The sequence below is a fragment of the Gymnoscopelus braueri genome (genome assembly GCF_963280865.1).
Source record: "Gymnoscopelus braueri genome assembly, chromosome: 4".
NCBI lineage: Eukaryota > Metazoa > Chordata > Actinopteri > Myctophiformes > Myctophidae > Gymnoscopelus > Gymnoscopelus braueri.
Window position 1 is genome coordinate 47259020 of NC_137605.1, and position 25000 is coordinate 47284019.

Genomic DNA, 25000 nt, shown 5'->3' on the forward strand with positions numbered 1-25000 from the left:
TTAGCTATATGTCTGTGGTTTATTGTCCCATAATAATGTTCTGTGCCCATTAATGCTTGGACACTTTGGCCTACTTATATCCTCATTAGAAATAACCCAATGCCTATAGTTGTAAGATGGTAGAAATAGCAGATCTGCAAGCTCACAATGCCTTGCAGCAAGATGCATTGTATGGTAGATCTGCTATTTTTGGTGTGGGACACCATCAGATGGAGTAGTCTAGCCTATAACCCATGGACATTTCTAAATTCAAGATCCATCTACTTTTACTGATATGACTTACCAAACATAATAGCCAACAAACAAACACACACACAAACAAACAAACAAACAGATGCCTTTTAATGTCTATGTACAGATGAACAAGTCAGGAGGCAGCTATGCATACTAGCATACTGTTATTACAATGTAATAACATTATAGTATGTATTTGCCTTGTTATATTGTCATCAGCTTGCATGGATAAAATGTGAGGGAAGAACAGTTGTGCTTTCAAAAAAATCTAATCTCAAATCTTTCGAATAGTGCATCATTTCATTATTTGCAAACAGTAAAATCTTAAGTGTTAATTCAACTCTATAAGGGTGCATTTGGCTTCAACTTTACACTCTCAGAGTGAAATGTGGACTGAGGATTGTACCGTGCATGCACTTTGCTGCTTTGTTCCAAACTAACAATGGAAAGAATTCACGGTAGTGATTAGTTTGAGAAATTTCGTCCTATTTTTTTTTTGTTAGAATATTTCTTCAGATATTCGGCAGTGCTTTGCACGATGGTCTGGAGGGCTCATGCTGCATGCAGTATAATGTAAAATATTAGACATGGCCGCTCTGCGCCTTTCATCTCAACTGTAATTGTTGTGCGCATCAAAGAGACGGGAGATTGGCAGGATTAATACAGTGGGCGAGTGATGACATAGTGAAGAGAGAGGGAGATATTGGGTGAGAATGAAAGAGAGCGAGGGAGAGAGAGAGAGAGAGAGAGAGAGAGAGAGAGAGAGAGAGATATTGTGAATGAGAAATACTGGGGAAAGGCGGTGAGAATGTACACAGTGAAATCCTCAGTGTCAATTTATCCATTTGTAAGTCTGAGAGTTTACAAACTGAACCCAGATGGACCCTGTGTGGGTCCCATTTGGTCCCATTTATACACCCTCAGAGTTACATTAACCCTCAGCATTTTACAGTGTAGAGGGGGGGGGGGACGACGACGACACAAAAGTGATGGGGGAAGAGAGTTAACGAGAGGCAGAGCATTAATTGTTCATATAGTGCGGGGGGTCCTTTCTGAGTGCGGCTCTCGAGGTTGCAGGGTGTCACCCCCTTCTACAGACCCGGTGTGATCTGAGCCAGCTCTCAGGCCTCCTGTATTCCAATGCAATTAGGCAGCTCAAAGGCCTGGTTAAAGCTGCACCCCCTCAGCAAGCACGGCCCCCAGTGTGGGTCTCCCACTCCATTGTGGCATTCTGTGCTCTGTCCCCCCTCTTTTTTGGGAGGCACTGTGGATGAAGAGGGACCACCCCAATGAGCAGTGATGGAAGAAAGTACTATGAAAGTAGTATGTTTTACTTTACTTTTACATGTAAAAAGCATCAATACTGCATTGTAGATATACTCTGTTACAAGTATGAAGTCCTGTATAAAAATTTACTTGAGTGAAAGTACAAAAGTATCTGCATCAAAATATACCTGAAGTACCAAAAAGAAAAGTACTCATTGTGCAGAATGTCCCATTTCACAAGTTCAAAATGTATTGAAAATAGTTTGAAAATAGCCGATCTAACAAGTTCACAATGCGTCGCATCGGGACGCATTGTGTGAAATACCTCAATATTTTACTTAAGTACAGTACTTTACACCACTGCCAATGAGCAGAAAAAGGGAGGATTAATAGGCTATACCTCTCCTTTCCATGTCTCTCGCTTTCTCCACTCTCTCCCTTCAACGTTTAATTTCTCTGTCTGTAAAAAAAAAAGAGCCAGATTTGTGCTTTGGTTGTGCTTTGTGTCTCGCGCTGGATATAGCCGAGCTACAAGCTCACGACTAAAGTATAACTCAGGCGTTACTCTCTCTCTATACCGCCATGGCCCCTGTACTTATAACAGAGGCTGGAGTCTGTCCTATCAACCCTGTTGAGGAGCTAGCTAAGCTTTTCTCAGATGTGTTTTTTGTTTAGACACAGAACCTGGAATTTGTGGTTTGGGGGGGGGGGGGGGGGGTTATTCCTGAGATAAATCTGCTTTCAGGTCAGGTTTAGTTATATCACCTTCCCTTTTGCTCTTCCATTATTCGCACAGTCATACTATATATTCCAACAAGTGTGCAGCTTGCTAGCTAGCTCATCCTCGTTGGCACCACTATTGCAGCCACAGTCCCCGCCGTATGCTGTGGTAAAAAAAAACAAGAAGAGAGGCATTGCGATACCACAGATCTTTTGGCCAGCTTTCAACATGTCTCATTCCCCCCAGAAAGCATTTAAAGCAGATTACAAACCTACCCCAGCCCACCCCCCACCCCCCCCCACAGACACACACACCCCATAAGAGAAAAGAAAACTGGCACAAAACACCTGCAATACTACTCAATGGCATCAACAGATTAACGCGGGTAATCCACACAACGAGGTCTTTGATTTGTGGTTTGGCAAGCAATAATGCCAAGCATAATGTCTGCTATTATTTCATACTGTCCCTGCACACGAAAAGCTGGCAGAAGACATTCCCTTTTGAAATCTCTTCCCCTCCCTCCCCTCTTGTCAGATGGGCTTTGACAGGATTTTAAACACATGGGGTGGTTCCCTCCCGGCTTGTCCGGAATTGACATGGTTGCTCGATAGCGCATGTTGTGGAGGCAGAAGGGAAAGGAACCAACACACACAACCTTCTCCACTTCTGGAAGGACGTCTAAATGGCACGGATGTAGAGATTCCATATGTCCCCCAACACCCCTCTCTTTTCTGCATAAGGACGTGCATACAGTATGGGATACGTGTGTGTGTGTGTGTGTGTGTGTGTGTGTGTGTGTGTGTGTGTGTGTGTGTGTGTGTGTGTGTGTGTGTGTGTGTGTGTGTGTGTGTGTGTGTGTGTGTGTGTGTGTGTGTGTGTGTGCGTGCGTGCGTGCGTGCGTGCGTGCGTGCGTGCGTGCGTGCGTGCGTGCGTGCGTGCGTGCGTGCGTGCGTGCGTGCGTGCGTGCGTGCGTGCGTATACACCCCATGCGTGAGCGTGCCTTTTCTGAGATCTCGTGGTCCCATCGCTCATGTGCGGCTCGATTAGCCCCACGTGCCTCGTTCGTCAGACGTGGAGGCAGAGCAGATGGCAGGAGACGCACCGTGTTACCATGGTACAGCACTATGTAACACTATTCTAATTGAAACATCAATATTGCCCTGTCAATACACCACCGCTACTTCACAAAACACTACTACCTACTGGCCTGCACTTAACTGTTAGGAGAAGATATGATCACACTACTCCGCTCCCGCTAAAAGGACCCTTTTGATGTGTGAGGGATCAGGGGTGTTTGAAAGATGCCGACATCACCCTTGATGTGTGTACGAGGGGAGAACAAATAAAAGCTTTGGGGTGAATCTGTATAAGAAGGACCAAAAAGTCACCTTCGATGACATTACATGTGCAGGTTGCTCATCAAAATAAACAGCTACACATAGCAGTGGGTTTGTATTTGTACAAAGTGTCCCAATGGTCTTGGGAGCGTGAAGAAAGAAGGAGAGACTTTCCACGTTCAGTGTCTCCTTGAGGCACATTTTTTAATGAATTGATAAAAGGTTGAGGGAGCTCACCAGGCTGTGATCAGTAATTTGACGTTATCTGAAATTCAGTGGAGGACAGAGAGAAATTAGGCGTCTAGAAATTAATTTGTTGTTTGTCCAACTCAATGAGGAGTGACACAGGCCTTTTAATGAATGGGTAATCCATTTCTTATTGCGCTGAGCTGCATTCACCCTTCGATGAAGTGGAAAAAGACAAACATATCTTCCACTAACCTTTGCAACTTTCGGGAAGGCAAACAGAGAGCAGGGAGCTGGGTGTGGAGAGCTGTTCCTGGAACAATTTGTTTTTTTTTAGCGACAGTTTCTGTGTGCGCGTGTGTGTGTGTGTGTGTGTGTGTGTGTGTGTGTGTGTGTGTGTGTGTGTGTGTGTGTGTGTGTGCGTGTGTGCGTGAGTTAAAGTGAAGTGTGTGAGACAGATGAAAGAGTGAAAGAGAGTGAGGAAGAGAGAAACAGAGAGAAAGAGAGTGAGGGAGGGAGGAAGGGAGGGATAAAAACTGCCTTTTAAAATCCTGTTTTAAAATCAAAGAAAATAAAAAATAATAATCTATCTTCTCCCATTCTGACAACACTGAGACCGAGGCACTTGATTCATGATCAAATTGTTTTGACATAATGCTGCAGTAAACAACAAAGTAAAGAGTCTCTATTTTTGACCATGGCTCACAATTTGTTGTTAAAACATTTAACTTCCTTTGCCCCGTACCATTCCCCCATCTGTCTGTGCTATGTGCCTCTGTCGCTCAAGTGACTCTTCTTCTGCATATCCGTGGTGGGGATGTCTTCTTGCAGAATCCATGATGATAGGGACCTTGTCTGGTGAGGTACCACTCCCGCTGCTTCAGTGCTTCAGTGCTGCGTCTGTCCAACGAGACAGCGGGATAGGGACATTGATATGCAGTGTACACATTCAGTTTTATACTTATCAATAGGGCTGGAGCGACATGACTTCAAATCAATATCACGATTATTTCAAATGATTTCATACTTTTGCCTCGATTACAATTAATGAATGAGTATTAAAAAACAAATGATTGGCTATTTTCGCTCTTTTTGTACAACACCATTGTGCGACAAAGTATAATACAGGGTTAAGTGGTTAATCAGACTAATTGATTAAGTTGATTAGAATCTAGTAGAATTGTTCGTGTCGATTTGTTGACAAAAAACTAACGAACAGAAACAAAAAAACACCTGCTTTTTTTGGTTAATTGCCTAGCCCTGCTCATCAAGAAATATTGCTGTTATGTGAATGGTGAATGCATGTTTTGACCACTGTTACTGCTACAGTATAAACATGTTACTGCTACAGTATAAACATACAGTATAAACATGTTACTGCTACAGTATAAACATGTTACTGCTACAGTATAAACATGTTACTGCTACAGTATAAACATACAGTATAAACATGTTACTGCTATAGTATAAACATACAGTATAAACATGTTACTGCTACAGTATAAACATACAGTATAAACATGTTACTGCTACAGTATAAACATACAGTATAAACATGTAAAAATGCTCAGTGTTCATTTAACTCTGAGAGTGTAAAAATGGCCCGGTCAAGGTGCGGTTAGAGCCGAAAATGGACGCGGCCCACCCATTTGACCACTTAACACGGCAGTGGTCAAATGTGTGGGCCGCGTGCATTTTCGGAGCATCTTTATTTTAATAAACAATCAATAGATTGCGTTCCGTCTTGGATCAATGGAACTAACAGAGTGTACTAATTATCACAATGAAAACGTATTTTTCTAGATTTGAAAAATGTATATATTTTTTACATTATTAGTTTAAATAATAACGTTATAGTATCATTATAACATCATAAGTGTTTGGACAAATATTTGGCAGCCCACTTGCAATATCCTCACGGCCCACACCAGTGGGCCCCTGACCCACAGGTTGGGAATGCCGAGTTAAGAGAAAGAGACAGGATGACACGATGACATCACAGCGGGGCAACGGCGCAACCTGCAGTCACACCATATGCAATGTCACGACTTTATATTCAAATCACGACCTTTTGTCGCACCGCTGTTCCCTTTTTATCTGTTAGTGTTTGCAGAGGGGACAAAAACACACACCTTGAAATTGTTAAGAAAATACTTAAAAAGAGACAGCACACAGGAGGAACTGTGGTACAAGTTGTGAAGCACACCTGGGGAGGCTGGCCGGGTGTCCTGTGGTCTTGTAGAGGACGTTGTTGTTGCCCTGCCTTCCACACCTCCTGGAGCTCAGAACGCCACTGTGACCTGTTCCTTCCATGCCTGTCCTCCTGGTAGGATAACGGCAACAGTGGACGGAGAGGCTGTTCGCGGTTCTGCGAGGGAAAAAAGACATGAAGGAGAAGGTAAATTTAGTACAGTTATTCTCAAACTTTGTCTACATTTCAAGCACCCCCTTCCCCAGCCCCCTTTGCTGCGATTTGTTTGATCTCTGGTACCCCAGTCTACAATGTAAACTATAATCCTCAGTGTTGGCCGGGTTAATTTAATTCTGAGGGTGTACAAATGGAACCAAATGAACCCATGATAATACATTTGGTTCCTTTTGTGTACACACTTACGAGTTACAGACCGTCAATTTGGTTTCTAACTATCAATCATTTAGCTGGGGACCCCCTGGATCCCCCTAAAAAGGACCCCTGGGGGTCCCCGAACTCCACATTGAGCACAGAATTGGAACATGGCCGATAAAATGTTCAATTAAGCCAAAAGTCCAGCGATGGGTGCAGTTTTCTTGTGCCCATTATAGTTTTGTGTTGTACGGGGAAAACGAACGCAATAGCCTTCACCTCGCATGGGATAAAAGAGGGATTCATGAGTAAATTCAACAAATCTTGCAATAAATGCACAGAATCTCTGTGTACACTACAGAGCGGGAGAATCTTATGTCTATATGTGTGAGTGTGTATCTGTCCTTCGCGTCTCTATAGACGGTTCTCATCTCGGGAACCGATCAACTTCAAACTTGCTGTGTGTATCGCCGCGGACCAAGGGAGAGCAGTACCTGCATGGACATCTCTTTCGGTCTGTGTGTCTGTCTGTGTGTCTGTCTGTGTGTCTGTCTGTCTGTCTGTCTGTCTGTCTGTCTGTCTGTGTCCCTTTCATGCCCATAAATAGAGATCTCTGATGTCATCAATATGATGACGTCATATTACTGATGTCATAGACTTTCCTCTCTAAGTAATATGGTCATGGGTACTGCTTTGGTTCTCAAAGTGGGGTCCGGGGACCCCAGGGGTCCTTGAGTACCAGGAGGGACATACTGTACCAGGAGGGGCGTGCGTTCCCAACGGGCATCCTTCACAACTGCATTGGCCTATAGGATCAATAAATCTACTTCTGACATACATATATTATCCTGCATATAGTTCGTAGGAATAATCAATATCTTGAAGCTCCTACATTTTGTCAGATAATAAATCAGATCTGATTAGATGTCGGGGGAAGGGGCGTCATTCTTTGACAGTGCACTTCAGCGCTTTGTGTCACTTGGGGACTTGGGAGTTATGAACCAAAATAAATTGAGCTGCACCTGTACCGTACGTAAGACACGGGCCATAAAACCATCTGACATAGAATAGAGCTGATTTATTCGTCATCGTACGACGGTGACGCGTGCTGAAAATAGCCCATCTATACCAGCTCACAACAACGCGTCGCATCATGACGCGTTGTGAGCTTGTACTGTAGATCGGGCAACATTTCGGCACGCAACACCATCATATACGCCAGGAAATATTATATCAGGTTCAGGGATGTCCATTTATGGGGATTTGCGGATTGATATGATTGAGATCTGCTATTATAGAAAGCATCTGTCATTTTAGAATTTAATCACTTTAACCATTATCTTGTACTTTGGGCTATTCAAGAATAGCAGATCTAAGAGCTTGTAGATCTGCAATTTATTTTGAAAAATCGTGAAAAGTTTAGCAAATCTTTGAATATTTTTGTTTTTTAAAGCGAACATTTTTTAACTCAAATCTTTGCTTCTGGGGATTCTACAAATGTCTTCTAAATCCAAATGTTTCTTTTGAGAAAAAACTTATGTTGCTATAATATCAGTGGTTTTCAAACTCTTTTCATGCAAGGACCACCCAAAATGATATGTATTTGTCCGCAGACCCCCCCCCCTCACCATCTCAAAATATTTTGTTCCAGGGACCCCCAGAAGCAAAGATTTGATTTAAAGATGTATATTCAAAGATTTGCAAAAAAAAATATATATATATATATATATATATATATATAGCAGATCTACAAGCTATATCTATATTAGCACGGCACTCGGTGCTGCGCTATGAGCTTGTATATCTGTTATTTTTGAATAGCCTAAAGAAACCTTAAAAATGACAGAGGTGCTTTACCGGTCTTAATGGCTTAATCGTAATCGAGGCAAAATTTCTGAAATAATCGTGATATTTATGTGAAGTCAGTCACATCACCCAAACCCTACACAGTGTGTATCAGTGGCAGTGCTGCTGCTAGTATGTCAGGCTTGTGTGTGGAGTGGAACCCTGAACAGGCTGGCATACATACAGTACTACAGTATTTACAAGGCACGGGGAAGTGGGAGCGCTGACACAGACGACGCCGTACGCAGCACTTTCAATTATTTCTCACAGCATTCATGAAAATAGAAGCACAGCGGGGAGTGTAGTACCAACGACAAAACTATAAAAAGACATGGAGCGAGAAGACAACTCCCCAGCAAAAAATAAATGGCATCGTATAGTGTTGTTGGGGGAACACTATACATATCCAGAGGGTTCATTTGAACTCTTGAGAGTGTGAACATCCATGGACCCGTTAAAAGGGTGCTGCCTTTAAACTGATGCTGGGGATTTTGCAGTGCAGTGTTTCAAAACAGTACGGAATTGGAAGTGACACTATGTGGTGTGTTTTGGGTGTACACTACACCATTGGTTCTCAAAGTGGGGTTTGGGGACCCCCAGGGGTCCTTTGGGGGGGGGGGGGGGGGTGCCAGGGGGTTCCCAGCAAAATGTGTTAATATAGCATCTCAATAATTTTAACTACTTTAACCTTTTATACTTTGGCTATTCAAAAATAGCAGATATACAAGCTCATAGCACGGCACCGAGTGCCGCACTATGAGCTTGTAGATCTGCTATTTTTAACATTAGTGAACATTTTTAACACAAATCTTTGCTTCTGGGGGTCCCTAGCACAACATAATTTCAGATGGGGGTCTGCGGCCAAATATTTATCAATTTGGGGGTTCTTGACATGAAAAAGTTTGAGAACCACTACATTACACTACAGAGTGTAGTGTACTACGCTACGGGAGATGAAAACAGTGACTGTAGTGAGGCTGGAAATTTAACGCCATCTCAAGAAAACAACTCATATAACTCATAACCTTGACCCCCCCTCCTCTTACAGGAGTAGTTCACCCCCAAAATTACTTATTTTCTTTTTTTTTAACTACATTTTTATCCCGCGATTTTTGTAACCCATTTTTTTCACTTAGGAATTTCGCCAATTTCCTAAGTGATCCTGGGCGCTACACCAGCCCTACACCAGCGCTACACCAGTCCCCCAAAGCCTAGGGAGGCCAGGGCCGAGCTCATGCTTCCTTCAATGCATGAGAGCCAACTGACCTTCTTGTCACCTGACAGGGGGGAGTTTCCCTGGTTGGACGTAGCGCGTGGAAGGAACACGTTATTCCAACCAGTTCCCTTCCCCTCCATCAGGCGCATTTTTTTTGTCGCATTCATGAGCCAATAATTTGATGACCGGGTGGATGGCCGGGTGGCTGGGTGGCATCCGGTGACCGGTTGACCGGGGTGGCATCCGGTCAACCGGGTGGCATCCGCTCAACCGGGTGGCATCCGCTCAACCGGGTGGCATCCCCAGACTCAATTGAGTCTCCTACCAGAGACTCAATTGAATCATCAAATTATTGGCTCAGGAATGCGACCAAAAAATTATAAAAAAAAAGGGTGTGTATAATTGACAGAAAATATGTAATTCTTTGGGTGAACTATTCCTTTAACCCCTAAATGTCTTATCCTAACCCCAAACCCCAAAATTGTAACACTATCTCATGGGGTCCAGAACAATATCATATAGCGAATTTAAAACATCCTCACACTGGATAATAAACTCCCAAACACATTTATTCACAGGGCAACGTTTCGACGGTTTAGGTCTTCAGCAGGCAAATAATTTGTCTGATTTTGTGAATACATTTGTTTGGGAGCCAATATCGAGTGTGTGAATACTTTTAACTTCTCTATGATCTCTGGCTTGTTATCCAGCACCTGGCCTAACACAGGTACACACAATGCACAATATCTCCTCATTGACTTATATAAGCAGAACAATTTACCCCACAAGCTTATTGGTATCTGGTTTTAGTCTCCCTGGTGGCAGAATTTCTGGTCACAACAAATATAGTAAAACATGTTTAACCCCCCCCCCCCCCCCCCCCAACACACGCACGCGCACGCACACGCACACACACACACACACACACACACACACACACACACACACACACACACACACACACACACACACACACACACAGTTCTATCCTTTTACATCCCATAACTCATCCCAAAAGACACAGATGACAAGCAGCTTTTCTGGGACCTGATCTCTCCTATAGATGAGCTGTTTCACACCAGGGAGGGGGGGGAGGGGGGGCGAGAGAGAGAGAGAGAGAGAGAGAGAGAGACACTGGGGCTTACAGACAGAGATGTTTGTTTCCCAGCACTTCCACTGTCACCCTGGGACAAGCGAGACCCCCCCCCCCCCCCGCCCCCCACACCCCACCCCTTAATGGATCAAACAAAGGACATCATTTGTAGGCCAAGTCTTTTTCTTCAGCTTCTCTCTCTCTCTCTCCTCAGCGCCGCATACCAATCCAATACAGCCCAAGGAAAAAAGCAGAGCTGTGGCATGCATTTGTGTGTGAGTGTGTGTGTGTGTGTGTGTGTGTGTGTGTGTGTGTGTGTGTGTGTGTGTGTGTGTGTGTGTGTGTGTGTGTGTGTGTGCGTGTGCGTGTGTGTGTGTCTGTGGGCCGGGGGTTGGAAGGTCTGTTTGCCTCTCCGCCAAGCATCGATTTATCCTTTTCTCCAATTTATTTCTCCTCCTCGCCTCTACGATCCATTCAGATCTGCCTCTAGGGAAGAACCCGGGGAAAGACAAGTGAACAGCCCTTCACACGTTACCCTAACATGGAGGAACTCATCTACAGGCCCAGGGACCATGTACCTCAGCAAGGACATGTCAACCGCAAACACAGCTAACGCCGCTTAAGCTCAAACAACACAATCACTGCAGTATAGGAGCTGATGCACACAGAAAGATAATGGTTCTCAAAAGGTTCTTTAAAAGGCTATATGGTTCCATAAAGCAGTGCTTCTCAACCCCAAAATAATCATATTTTAAATGGGGACCCCCCCCCCCCCCACCCTGACAAGCATTTGGAATTGTAGGAGTTGAAGCATTACTTTTTGTTTGACTCGGTTCAACAGAGATATTACCTGGGAAAGAGGCAAACATTTTACAAATAGTCAATCTACAAGCTCACAACACATCACCTTGTGAGCTTGTTGTGAGGGTGAGAGTTGAATAAACTTTGAACAGGACACTTATAATATTGTTACTGGCAATTAGAAATATATCATTTTGTTCTAAATGTAAACAGGTTGACAAACTAGACATAGCTAACGTTCTGGACACTTTATTTTATATTGTGTAGATATCCATAGACATTCTATACCCGGAAATACAGCTCTACGCGTTTGTGTACAAACATTCTGATCTGGTCTATACTGTGCATAAACAATATGCAACAACTATTAACATAAAAGAGTAGCCCACAAAGAGTCTTCAACGTTGAATACAGGGCTTCATAGCCAGTTACTGATGTATCCAGCACATATTGTCGCCGTCCAAAACCGTTACTTTTCAGGAAGTGGCATTTTTCAGAAATAGTGAAAAATTTGCAGATCTATAAGCTCACAATGCGTCGCGATGCGACACAGCTATTTTCACTACTCTTGCTTGACACTCTTGTATGATGAAGTAGGACATTAAATGACAAAAAAAGAAATTTGGAGATAGAGAAGGTTTCTCCCCGACAGCGGCGACATAGAAATGGACTCCCCAACATCCCATGCTTCTGTGACAAAGAGGAGGTGTTCCCCATTTTATTTCTCCATTCACTTGCATTGAACAAGCAACAAACATCTTCTTTATTGTGGGAAAAAAAGGGTCTGTTTCCGTGCTTGTTTTTTGTGTAATTATCATTTTTAAACACAATTAGATCCAGTCTTTCGGATAGGAAGTGTTTTGACCTTCATTAAATCAATGTCAATTATGTTAGCCAGCCATATGCCAGCTCAGTTTCATGTAACACTTGTGCAAAAGAAAAGAAAAGAAAAGAAAAGAAAAGAAAAGGACCAAACTAATAAAACACTTTTCCCTTTCGAGGAAAGATTTCATAGAATAAACACCTGGTGTTCTTCGAAGTGTAAAAAAAATATATTCTGCAATTTTTATAGGTGCAATGCATCAAATCAAACAGCTCCTCTTCGTCTTGGTGAGTTAGTTTCAATGTATTAATATTGATAGAAAATATTGCTTTAAAGCAGTGGTTTCCAACCTTTTTCATATCAAGGTCCATTATTTATTTGGCATTTGAGCCACAGACCACCATTGAGATTTAGCCTCTCAGATCCAAAACTTTGAATATTTTGTTATTGTTGGATGAGATTTTGTCCACAATTCCATGCTGTATTGCTGTTGGTACAATAGGAGAGATAGACAGGCAAACGTTGATCAAAATAACAATCCTTCTACATTCTCAAATTGCGTAGAGTAGACTATGTGGTAGGGGTCACTGACTAGCAGAGTTCTGTTTTAAAACCACAACGTCTGATCACTGTGGTGACAAAGTGCAGCAGAACTAGCGCAGGTGGCCCAGTAGTCCACTAAACACCCATTTGGTTTCAAAGAAGCGCTTCAGAGTGATGGGAGTCTAAAGCAGTGGTTCTCAACCTGTGGGTTGGGACCCCCTGACATGATTTAGGGGGGGTCCCCAGTTGACAGTGAAGTGACAATTTAAGGATTTCTTTTAGACCTTTTTAATAGCAAAAAAATAAATAAAGAAAGAAAGAAAAGAAAGAAAAAAGATCATTACTGCATCAAAAGTAAAGGACAAACTATACTATAAAAACTGGTCAAACATTGGCCAAATTGTCAAATAATATAAGAAAGCCGGCAAAGCGTTGTGGTGTGATGTATTGCGAGCCTGCATATCTGCTACTTTTGCAATGTTTTGGAAATATTTTAGAAAAACTAATCTATATGACAAGCTGGACTGATCAAATTGAGTTGATGAAAAAAAAGCTATGATTTTGTGCAAAATCTTTAAAAGGTTGGACTATGTCCAAACAGCCCCCCCCCCCCCAAAGGGGACCAGACCCACTGTGGCCCACTGGTCTAAAGCTGTTTACAGGCTCCCCACTGTGAAACGGTAATGTAATATTATTACATTATTATTATTAATGTAATATTATTAGTATTACATAATACAACCACTCCATAACCAAAAAGGCAAATTTCCATGTTATGTTGAATTGAATGGACAATAAAGTTTTCTTTATCTTTATCAGTGAGGTAAATGGCAATAATATTGAATATCGACCAGAAGTGCCCAGAAATGTTGGACCTCCACTCCATATAATAACCCCACAACAAAATAAGTTCTGGATGGTTAGTAGGCCTATATCTGAGTGATGCCTATCGGTGTCCGTATGATTTTGACATTTTCACACTGATACTCAGTGTCACTGAAGACTAAGCTTCAAACCTCCCAAAACAAACTGATTCGACTACTTCTCGGACTGGACCCACCTCACTCCCACTCACTTTACCAGCCTAGGCTGGCTCAGTGTGGAAGACAGGGTTAAACAACTAAAAATGGGACTGGTCTTCAAAATTGTAAATGCAGATTTGCCCGAAATGCCCCCTATACCCACTTATCTGTCAAAATACCTCCAAAAAGTTAGTGACACCCACAGTCACGAAACTAGAGGGAGCGTAAACAACAATCTGGTACCACCCACCCATAAAACAAACATGGGCAAATTCTCCTTCTACAGCACGGCCACCGAGGTATGGAATAGCCTAACCCCATCCCACAAAAAATGCAGTTCGTTGGGCTCATTCAAAACAGCCCTAAAAACTCATCTTTCTGGAGGCCATAAGAGGAGGTAGTACCAGTTTCCCTGAAGACAGATGACCCCCCTCCCCCTTTTTTTTGTATATACTTTTATTAAAATTTTCATGATTTTTTTTTGTACATAGTGGTATTTTTGTCTCCGCCGTAGGTGGAGAGTATGTTTTCGCTTCGTCCCGCCGTGTGTGAGCAAACATTGTTAGCCAAGCTAACATTGGTCAAGCTCCACGTGACACGTGTCAATATGTTGACACCAATGCCTTTGATTGGCTAGAGGGACGCATGACGAAATAAAATCCTATAAATAGGTGTGTCACTTCAAAAAGCCGTTTACATTTTTTGAAGTGAGGTAAGACAGGATCAATCAGTCTGGATTGGAACAGTACCTTCCAGTCCAAATCACCCGTCCGTGCGTGTGTGTGTCCCTCTGAGAACACCTAACATTGGTCAAGCAAAGGCGCAGAAGGCCAAAGCTAAGAAAGCATACTCATCTACAACAGTAACACAGAAGAGGACTATAGAGTTGAATTGATCCCACAACAACAAGGCCGAAGTCTTAATACTGTAACAATTGGCCACCTTGATCAAATACATTATGTAGCACTAGAGAAAACTGACATAGATCAAACACACCAATCAACTGCTGAAACTGTTCAAGACAATGAAGATGAAGAAGACAGACAAGTATTTGAACAAACCAGTCAATTACGACCACTCCCATATGACACATTGCTTCAAGAAGAACATTCTTTAGATGCAAACACTACATATTCAGTCGCCCCTGCAGAACACCAAAAACCACGCGCATTCTACCAAGACGACCCGTTCTACCAAGACGACCCGTGCTATTAAAATAGCACGGGTCTGCTGGCGGAGACTTGTGCTCCGAGGAGCACATTTTCTAGTTTTCTCTGTTTCTTATGTTGATTTGAACTGTTTGGTTGCTATATATATGTCTATGAAATTAATTCAAGGACCCCAACGGAAACAAGTCCGCAAGGACTTTTTTGGTCGGACCTTTTAGACAAAAGTATTATAAATGTAACTGTGCTGTTTTACATTCTTTTGCCTAATAAAAATTTCAATCAATCAATCAATACTAGGATTTGTACTCCTGGACACCAATGACACATGTGAACAGATAAGGTGCATGTGGATAAACCCATCCACCCCCCCCCTACACACACACGCACGCACGCACGCACGCACACACACACATGCACACACATGCACACACGCATACAAACGCATACAACACATAATAAATCTAACCCTAACCATAACCTAACAGATACATGGCTAATTACTGGCCTAACTCCACACGCACACACATGCATACAAACGCATACAACACATAATAAATCTAACCCTAACCATAACCTAACAGATACATGGCTAATTACTGGCCTAACTCTAACCCTAAAAGCGCAGATGCGTATACGTAGGCGTAATGGGGCAATTTCTAACCACTTAAACTGTATATAATTTACTTAGTTGGCCAAAGTCCCCCAGGGCTCTATACTAGGTCTGCTAATATTTCCGTGCTATTTTCTAAGTATAAAACAGGGTATAAGTGGTTAATGCATTCATTCATTGTAATGCAATCTGAATATACAAAGTAACAAGTAACTAATGCTGTCAAATAATTGTAGTGGCATACATATTTGCCTCTGAGATGCTGTGAACTACAGTATATAACAAATACAAAAATGGAAATACTCAAGTAAAGTAAAAGGACCTGAAAATTGTACTAAAAGTAAAGTAGCCTATTTGAGTGAATATACTTAGTTACTTTAGCCAGGGGTCTTCAACAGGGGGTCCGGCACCCCTAAGGGGTCCTCAGAGTTATTACAGGGGGGCCACCAAATCTTTGTGTGATAGGAACCCTTTTTTTTTTTTTTTTTTACATTATCCACAACTCTATAGCATCCAGAGCCATAGCCAGCAGACTTTTAAGCTCACAACTGCATCACAATTTATTCAATATGTAGTGGGGGTCCCTCCCTGCTTCATCTCTCTTTCAGCTAAGGGTCCTTGGCCTGAAAAACGTTGAAGACCCCTGCTTTAGACCACTGCATTGAAACCATTTTGTCAGCAACGCCCGACACCACATGAGGTTGACAGGAAGGAGACAAAGCTTAATCACGGATATTATTCACAGATGGATAAACTGCAGCTGAAGGTAATAACATCATGTGGGTCTGTTTCATTGAGGTGTTTTTGTGTGCCAGCATTAAGTTAACTGTACAGGAGTTGTCCATGCTGGTATACCCACAATTAATATTATTACCTTCAGCTGCCAACAGTTACCCATCTGTCAAAAATGTTCCATTCTTAATTTTTATTTGTAGGACAAGCTGTTTATATTTTTAAACCCACCAGGAGCACTAACAATCTCTCTGAATTGGTACAGAGGGGGGGGGGGGGGGGGGGAAGCGTGGTGAGTGGAGTTGGAGGGGGGTTAGGGGGGTTCAACATTTAAACCCAGTTTGTGTTTTTACATGTCATTACGGGTGAAAATATGACTACGCATATTATAATAAAATAGTCATGATAAGGTAGTTTGTGAACTTGTAGATCGGCTGTTTTAGCTATTTTTCGCATGACGCAGTACTGTATATAGGACTTCATTGGTTAAGCCAGTGGTTCTCAAAGTGGGGTCCGGGGACCCCCAGGAGTCCTTGAAGGGGTTCTAAGGGTTCCCCAGCAAAATGTGTTGCATCAAACTCCAACCACTTTAACCCTACTCATCGGCTATTCGAAAATAGACGATCTACAAGCCTGCAACAACGTGTCACAATGCGACATGAGCTTGTAGATCTGCTATCTATCTATCTATCTAATAATAAAATCGCCTAGTGGGTCGACTTCCGTTTATCCGTTCCTACTTCCTGTTTATCCGTTCGCCTTCTTCTACCACACTAGTCGTTCATTTGCCTCCACTCTATGCACAAATAATACTGCATGCCATGGGAAATCTACCAAACTACATGTCACGCTTGCAAATTTCATATTTTCCGTACACTTCGTATTTTATGAAACTACATAACATTGCTATGGGATCTAAGGTTACAGCCGTCGTCATGGTTACATCCCCGCAAGCTATGGGATGATCAAACTGTGCATGTGTGGAATCCGCGGACCCACTCTGTTATCACGGTCCCAACCAGTGGCCAGTCCAGGGCTGCAGCTCTCGGTGCTCTAGGTGCTAATAGCGTGAGTGTGTAGATTGTTTACTCGGGTATTGATTACAACGGACGGAGCGCTTATTATGTGCGATCTCACCACATGTCAGAAAGTATATTATTTCACGTATTTTCACGTTGAGAGACGACTTTTAAAGCGCACATTAAAAGTGAGAAGGCTATACTCAATATGGGTAACATTAATGACAGATATACACCCTTATGCACCATACACATTAAATTGCAATTATTTTATCATTTGCAAATTCAAATTATATCATCCTAATGCCCTATAAAGGTGAACAAAAACTACAGGTGAAGATGTGATGTGAATCAATGTAGAGTAGCCTAGGCACCTCCTCTGGAGATACCTCAGTCAGATGGATGGATGAGGGACACACATGGTCTGGAGCCAGCCTAAGACAGACAGCCAGCACATTATATTTTAAATCCTGGCCCCATAATAATAGTATAGCCTAGATTGTAGGCTACTAGATGTGTGACCGCGTAGCGGCCCGAACCTCTAGTTTTTTTTTAATCGTGAAAAAATATATTTTTTAACACAAATCTTATATGGTGGGTAAGTGGCACAAAATCCTTTCAGATGGGAGGGCCAAACGCATACTGTATTAATTTGGCGGTCCTTGACATAAAAAAGTTTGAGAACCACTGGGTTAAGCGACAAGCCCACCAGCGGTATACAGTTGGCAGCGAAAGCGATTGGCTCTGCTTACATGTATCTGCACCGTAACTGTATGAAACTGCAGTACCATCAAACTGGAGACAATAACGTTGTCCCCAATTAGACATGCATCAACTGGTTTGAAGTCCAAAGTGTGGCTGACACACATACATAAACACATTACACATACATGCATACAATATAATGCACATACAGACAGATGTGCGTGCACACACATACACACACGCACACGCGCGCACACACACACACACATACACAGCACACACACACACACACACACACACACACACACACACACACACACACACACACATACATACACACACACACACACCCTGCCTCAGTGTGTCACAGTGAGCGACGGCTGGCACATCCTCACAGCTGAAGTTGATCAATGCAGATGTGTCCAGGGGGAAATTGAAATCCATAGGAAATTAGGCGACGGCAGTGATTTATTGGAACAGTAAATCACAGTGTGTGTGGAACGTAGGAGAATACGTGTGCGAGTGTCCGACCGAAGGACAGTATGGCCTACAGTAGCGTTTCCCAAACATAAAGTCGAGGTCCGTTTTAGGTTGTGGGCCTGTTTATATGCGTAATTTATTTTCTTTTTCTTTTTTTCTTTTTTCAAAATTCTGCCCTTCCCCCCGAAAATATTTGTTTAAATGTTGCAACGGGAAGCGATGCAACGCTTTTTTGAGCTTGTAGATCGTCTATTTTTACTATTTTTGAAAGTCTATTTTTAAGTCGGTGCCAGGGGAGGCACCAAAATTTACTTTTGGGTCTCTTGCTGAAAAGGTTTGTGAACCCCTGGTACACAGTACCTGGTATACACATTACCTGGTACACAGTAACCTGGTACACAGTAACCTGGTACACAGTAACCTGGTACACACACAGTACCTGATACACAGTATGGTGCACATTACCTTTCTTGTGTTGTGCAGGATGGGGATGTCACCGGCACGCACCTTCCGGTCTCTCTCCATTTGGTAGGTCCACTGAATCAGGCCCGCAGTAGGGTGGCGGTCCCCGGCGTACACCCCCGTCTGAGGGACAGGGTGGTACGACCCCATGGACACAATAGTCTTCAGGGGGCCGTCTAGAGGGGGGGGAGCATAGGACACTGTGTGAGCATTGTACTGCACTGTAATCTGACTTACTGTCTCTGTGGAGCTGTACATGACCACAAACTGCATGCGGTATGTAAAAATAAAATGCACACGCACGCACGCACGCACGCACGCACGCACGCACGCACGCACGCACGCACGCACGCACGCACGCACGCACGCACGCACGCACGCACGCACGCACGCACGCACGCACGCACGCACGCACGCACGCACGCACGCACGCACGCCTACACTAACCCTCATTGCACAAAGCAAATGGCCTCAATGCTATATTTCCAAATCTTATGCAATATTAACTCTGTTTCACACTGCATGAGGGCAGTGAAGGAAAGCGGGGGGCAAGAGAGAGAGACAGAGAGAGAGAGAGAGAGAGAGAGAGAGTGATTTTTTTTTTTGCGAAAGCCGTAATAGTTTTTAATAATTTTTTGCGAGTTCTACCCCTAACTCTAAAGCCGAAAATAGCCTCTCTACAGAGTTTGTAGATTATTGTAGACTATTTTCGGTACGAGACACCGGCGCACTACTAAATATAAATTAGACGTCTAAATGTCTAATCCTATCCCTAAACCACCTGAATCTTTTCCCAACTGTAAACCTAACTCCCCAAATTGTCTTTTTCTCAAATGTTACTGTACTGGCAGGGCCCTCACAAGTATAGTAATACAAGTACACACACACACACACACACACACACACACACACACACACACACACACACACACACACACACACACACACACACACACACACACACACACACACACACACACACACACACACACACACACACACACACACACACACACACACGCGTACGTACATGGGAGAATCTCCTGGAGGAAATTGTTTTCATGCCTGAATGTTGAGATCCAGGAGGAGGAGGTATTTCCAGAGAATAGAAGATAAGTGTGAACCCCGGTTAAAGAATTGAACACACCCCCACCACCCCTCCACACCCCCCCACCCCTCCAACCCCGCCCCTCCCCCCGCACCAACCCCATTGCTATTTTTCTTTTTTCAGGTAAAACCGTTTCCAGTCCGATTCTCTTTTTTTGTGTCCAGCTTTAATTGCTTTTTTTTCTCCTTTTTCTTGGTCATCCAGCAGCAGCAGGAGAGAGAGAGGAGAAGACAACAAGGCGAGGGGACACATGCACAGCGAGGAGGCGGAGGAGGAGGAGGAGGAGGAGGAAGGGGGTGGAGGAGGAGGGGGTGGAGGGCTGCATGCATGCATGAGGCTAATGGAGAGGCTGCCATTGTGAATGGATGCATTCATCTGGAGAGATATTGTCACTGTAGGACGGAAACCTTGTATGTCCTTCTCTAACCCAGTGGTTCTCAAACTTTTCTGTGCAAACGACCCCCCAAATTGATATGTATGATATGCCGCGGACCCCCCCCCCCCCAGAAGAGAAGATTTTTGTTAAAATGTATTCAAAATCTTCCAAACAGTTTTGATATTTTTCAAAAACTAGGGGTTCGGCTCACACCTAGACTGACTGAAATGCCCATATATGGAGATCCCTGATATCATCAGTATATGCCTATATATGGGTATGCTGATATGCCCATAGGGGAGAACGGGGTAAGATGAACCACTTTTTGTCTCTGCCAGTATGGTTGAGAGTATGTTTTCGTCTCCGTCCTTCCGTGTGTGTGTCCGTCTCAGCCAAGCTAACATTGGTCAAGCTTCACGTGACACGTGACAATATGTTGTCACCAATGCTTTGATTGGCTAGCGAGAAGCATGATGAAATAAAAACCTATAAATAGGTGACGCACTTCAAAACATCATTTATATTTTTTGAAGTGAGCTTCCATCAGCCAAGCTAACATTGGTCAAGTGACACATGACAATATGTAATATAAATAGGTAAGACAGGATTAATCAGGAACAGTACTGGTGGAGACCTGTGCTCCGAGGAGCACATTTTCTAGTTACTTATGTTGACCTCTAAGCAAGGAAAAATTAGATGGAAGTAAAATCTAAACATCTACTAAATAATCAATCAATTGAAATAATGAGTGTGAGTATTTTGACAAATGGTTGTCAAAATATGGGTTCTCAAAAAAAAGTGGTCATATGGTTCAACTTGCCCCAGGTAAGGGGTAAGTTGATCCTAGTCAAGGGGTAAATTTACCCATATGATATTTTGCATTTTCAAGTTTAAACTTGAACAAATAATGTATTCACGTATCAACAATAATTTAATAACACATTTCCCTTTTGTAAATAGTCTTATTTATTTTCTTAATGGTATTTAAATAATATAAAACCAATTAAATAATGTTTGTTATTCAGAACCTTTTAATATTTGCAATTGTTAATACAATATTGAAAACTTCTCTTAAATGAGTGTATTCATCCAAATGAAAGGTCATACAGCATAATTTGAGAAGCAAAGACATAATAAAAAATATGAATGGTGATTAATATTAGGATAATTGGTTCAATTTACCCAAAGGTATTTGGTTCATCTTGCCCCATGGCCACCATTTTGACCTAACCTGGCTAGCTTAACGCTTCAGGCTAATCTTTAGCTAAATGATTCACATGGTTTTATACATTGGAATATCACCAACATGCATGATACAGTATATAAGTTTCAACCTGGGTACATTTGCTTCCGTTCACGAAAATATATTTTAAAATATCTTTGCATTTTATTTTTTAATTTCCATTTCTGCTAAGCAGCAAGCTAAAGATATTTAGATGATTTTGATTTATATTAGGATACATTTGCGTGACTGTAAAGACAAAACGGAAGTGGGGAGGGGGCTTCACATCCGCTTTATATTTTAATCATGATCAGAGCTTCAGAGTCCCAGACTGTATGACCGGACACATTTGAAAATTGTGGGAGGCAACAGTCTGGCCACGCGAGACTAGCCAACGTATAACTGGATAAAGCGGTTAAAATGATTGTGATGCTGTATCAACACATTTTACTGTGGACCCCCCGGAACCCCCTCAAGGACCCCTGGGGGTCCCCGGACCCCCACTACTTAAAGCAACTTGAAGCAAAAAAAATTAAATAAAAGTTGAAATATGGAGATATGAGGTTTCTGCTCGACAGCAACTATATGCTCTGTGAATCACTCTGCACAATGATGCTCGAATGACCAGCCACCAACTCACCACACACACACACGCGCGCGCACGCACGCACGCACGCACGCACGCACGCACGCACGCGCGCGCGCAGCGCACGCACGCACGCGCGCACGCACGCACACACAGCTATCAGATCACCAATGCTCAGAGGCGGAGCGTGATAACACCTCCACAGAGACTGAGTGCAAGGAGGGGAGGCGATATAGGTGCCAGGAGAGGAGAGGAGGAGACCATGGGGAGGAGGAGATGTGGTCGGTGAAATTGATGTCTCCTTACATTTGATTTGGGCCAGGAGAGCCAGGAGGCAGAACAAACACACACACACACACACACACACACACACACACACACACACACACACACACACACACACACACACACACACACACACACACACACACACACACACACACACACACACACACCCCACACACACACACACACACACACACACACACACACAGTACAAGCATGCACGTGTTGGTGTGCTGTGGTAATATTTCTTACCGCAGCACACCAACACGTTCACTCACAAACACATTAACGAACACACTCAGACACACACACAAAGAAACATAAACGCATAACAACCACACAAATAGTGTAATAACTCACATTGTACAGAAATATAACCACCAAACACGCTCAAATTTAAACCAATTCACCTTCTGCATAGACGTGACGCACAAGCAGACAATAGCAAATAACCACACAAACCTCCCCCTCCCCCCCCTGTTTACATTCATCCGCCTGCTGAATGGCACCGGGCACGTTCCAAACCCACACACACAATCATTCATGATGCTCCTCTATCCCATTCATCCAGACAAAATACCATTAAACCATTAAGACCCGAGGCCGATTCTACCAATGCCTTCTAAATCCTAACAGTTTTCAGAAAAACCTATGTCGCTTTATCAGTGGTTCTCAAACTTTTTCATGTCAAGGATCCCCAAAATGTTTATGTATTTGGCCGCCGACCCCCAGCTCAAAATATTTTTGTTCCAGGGACCCCCCAGAAGCAAAGATTTGAGTTTTAAAAAATCGCTTTAAAAATATATATATGTTCAAAGATTTGCACGCATTTTCACGATTTTTCAAAAACAGCAGATCTACAAGCTCACAGCGTGAGCTGTGAGCTTGCTTGTCTGCTATTTTTGAATAGCCAAAGTATGAAATAATGGTTAAAGTGGTTAAAATCTAAAGTGACACAGATGCTTTCACGGTTTTAATGGGTTAAACCCAAAAAATAAAACACACACACACACACACACACACACACACACACACACACACACACACACACACACACACACACACACACACACACACACACACACACACACACACACACACACACACACACACACACACACACGCACACACACACAGAGCCCTCCACTAAGGCCTATATAGGAGGAAGACAGAACAACGGTGTGAAGGTATAAAAAAATAAAAAAAACACCCTCGTCTCAGCGAGGCGAGACACATCACAGCCCACCTGTCAGCGGCGTGGCTCATGCCGCTACACGGCAACGTCAGGGAACAACAACTCAATTAAACACACCGTCCCTGTTCAATTACTGCCACATAATCACTGCAATTTACCTTCACTTAACGGCACCAGCCACCAAACAAACACACACACGGACAGAGTGCACGTATGTGTAGCCTATAGAAGCGGGAACACTCACGAAAAATACACTCACTCACACACACACACACACACACACACACACACACACACACACACACACACACACACACACACACACACACACACACACACACACACACACACACACACACACACACACACACACACACGGAAAGCTGATTAATAGAGAATCCAGCTTCAGCTACTTTCAACCTATACGCATTACGGAAGGTTTAGCGTCCGTGTGGTATACGTATAGTTGAAACCACTTGAACCCCAGGATTATTCTGGGGGGGAGTCTGTCAAAAATTGCAGATCTACAAGCTCATAATGCGTCGCAAGAGATTTGGTGTTAGACGGCAACAAGCAGTCAAAGTACAGTTGTAACTCAAGTCGAGTTCTCTAAGACTATAGGGTTCAAGTGGTTATGTGGATTGACTTCAACAGTATTTTAGTCTGTGTTTAAAACAGACAGGCCCGTGTCTAGCTTTAATTCATACATTTACTCTTTATACTCTGTACTCGTACTGTACTTGCCTTGTATGTTGTCTTAGTTTATGTGTTTTGTTTTATTGTTACGTGTCAGGGACTAAGGATGAAAATGAGCATTCTTGCTAACGCCTACGTATACATTTACGCCACATTCTGTAGTGTACAATACTGTACTGTATTTTGAATGCCTTGTTCATTAATATACAGACGGTCGCTCTCAAATAGACAAATAAAGTATAAGTAAAGTATGTGGGAAGCATGTGGCTCTTCGAATGAAGTCAGAAGCTGTTTCTTTTCACCCGACAGTGAGGACTTTCACTTTGGGGGACGTGACGGTAATGCATGCAGAGGAACACACTATGACCTAGTTTGCTATGAGAACATATAACGATGAACGCAAGGGCCAATGGTAAGACTTTCTGTGACTCAGTAGCATAACGCTGTTGTCTGACTATTGTAACATCCAACTTTGTCATCTGTATGTTACCTGTGGATTGAGCAGTGGTTCTCAAACCTTTTCCAAGTCAAGGACCCCCAAATTGATGTGTATTTGGCCGCGGATCCCCCATCTGAAAATGTTTTGTGCCAGGGACCCCCAGAAGAGAAGATGTATGGTGAAACAATTCAAGATTATTCAAAATGTTCAAAGATCACCACGTGGGACAAAATGAGCCTGTAGATCCGCTATTTTTGAATAGC

General features: G+C 43.0%; 1 protein-coding gene across 1 annotated transcript in view; it reads right to left on the minus strand.

Moving 5' to 3' along the window:
* Positions 1-4537: 4537 nt before the first annotated feature.
* LOC308083628 (PC3-like endoprotease variant B) overlaps positions 4538-25000 on the minus strand; it is a gene marked incomplete at its 5' end in the record, with an annotated part of 225961 nt that continues 205498 nt past the window's right edge. Inside the window, 3 exons of the mRNA XM_080425943.1 lie at positions 4538-4647; positions 5954-6115; positions 18834-19006. Of these exons, the coding sequence (XP_080282069.1) occupies positions 4636-4647; positions 5954-6115; positions 18834-19006 (347 nt within the window). The 3' untranslated portion in view covers positions 4538-4635. The remainder of the gene's footprint in view (positions 4648-5953; positions 6116-18833; positions 19007-25000) is intronic.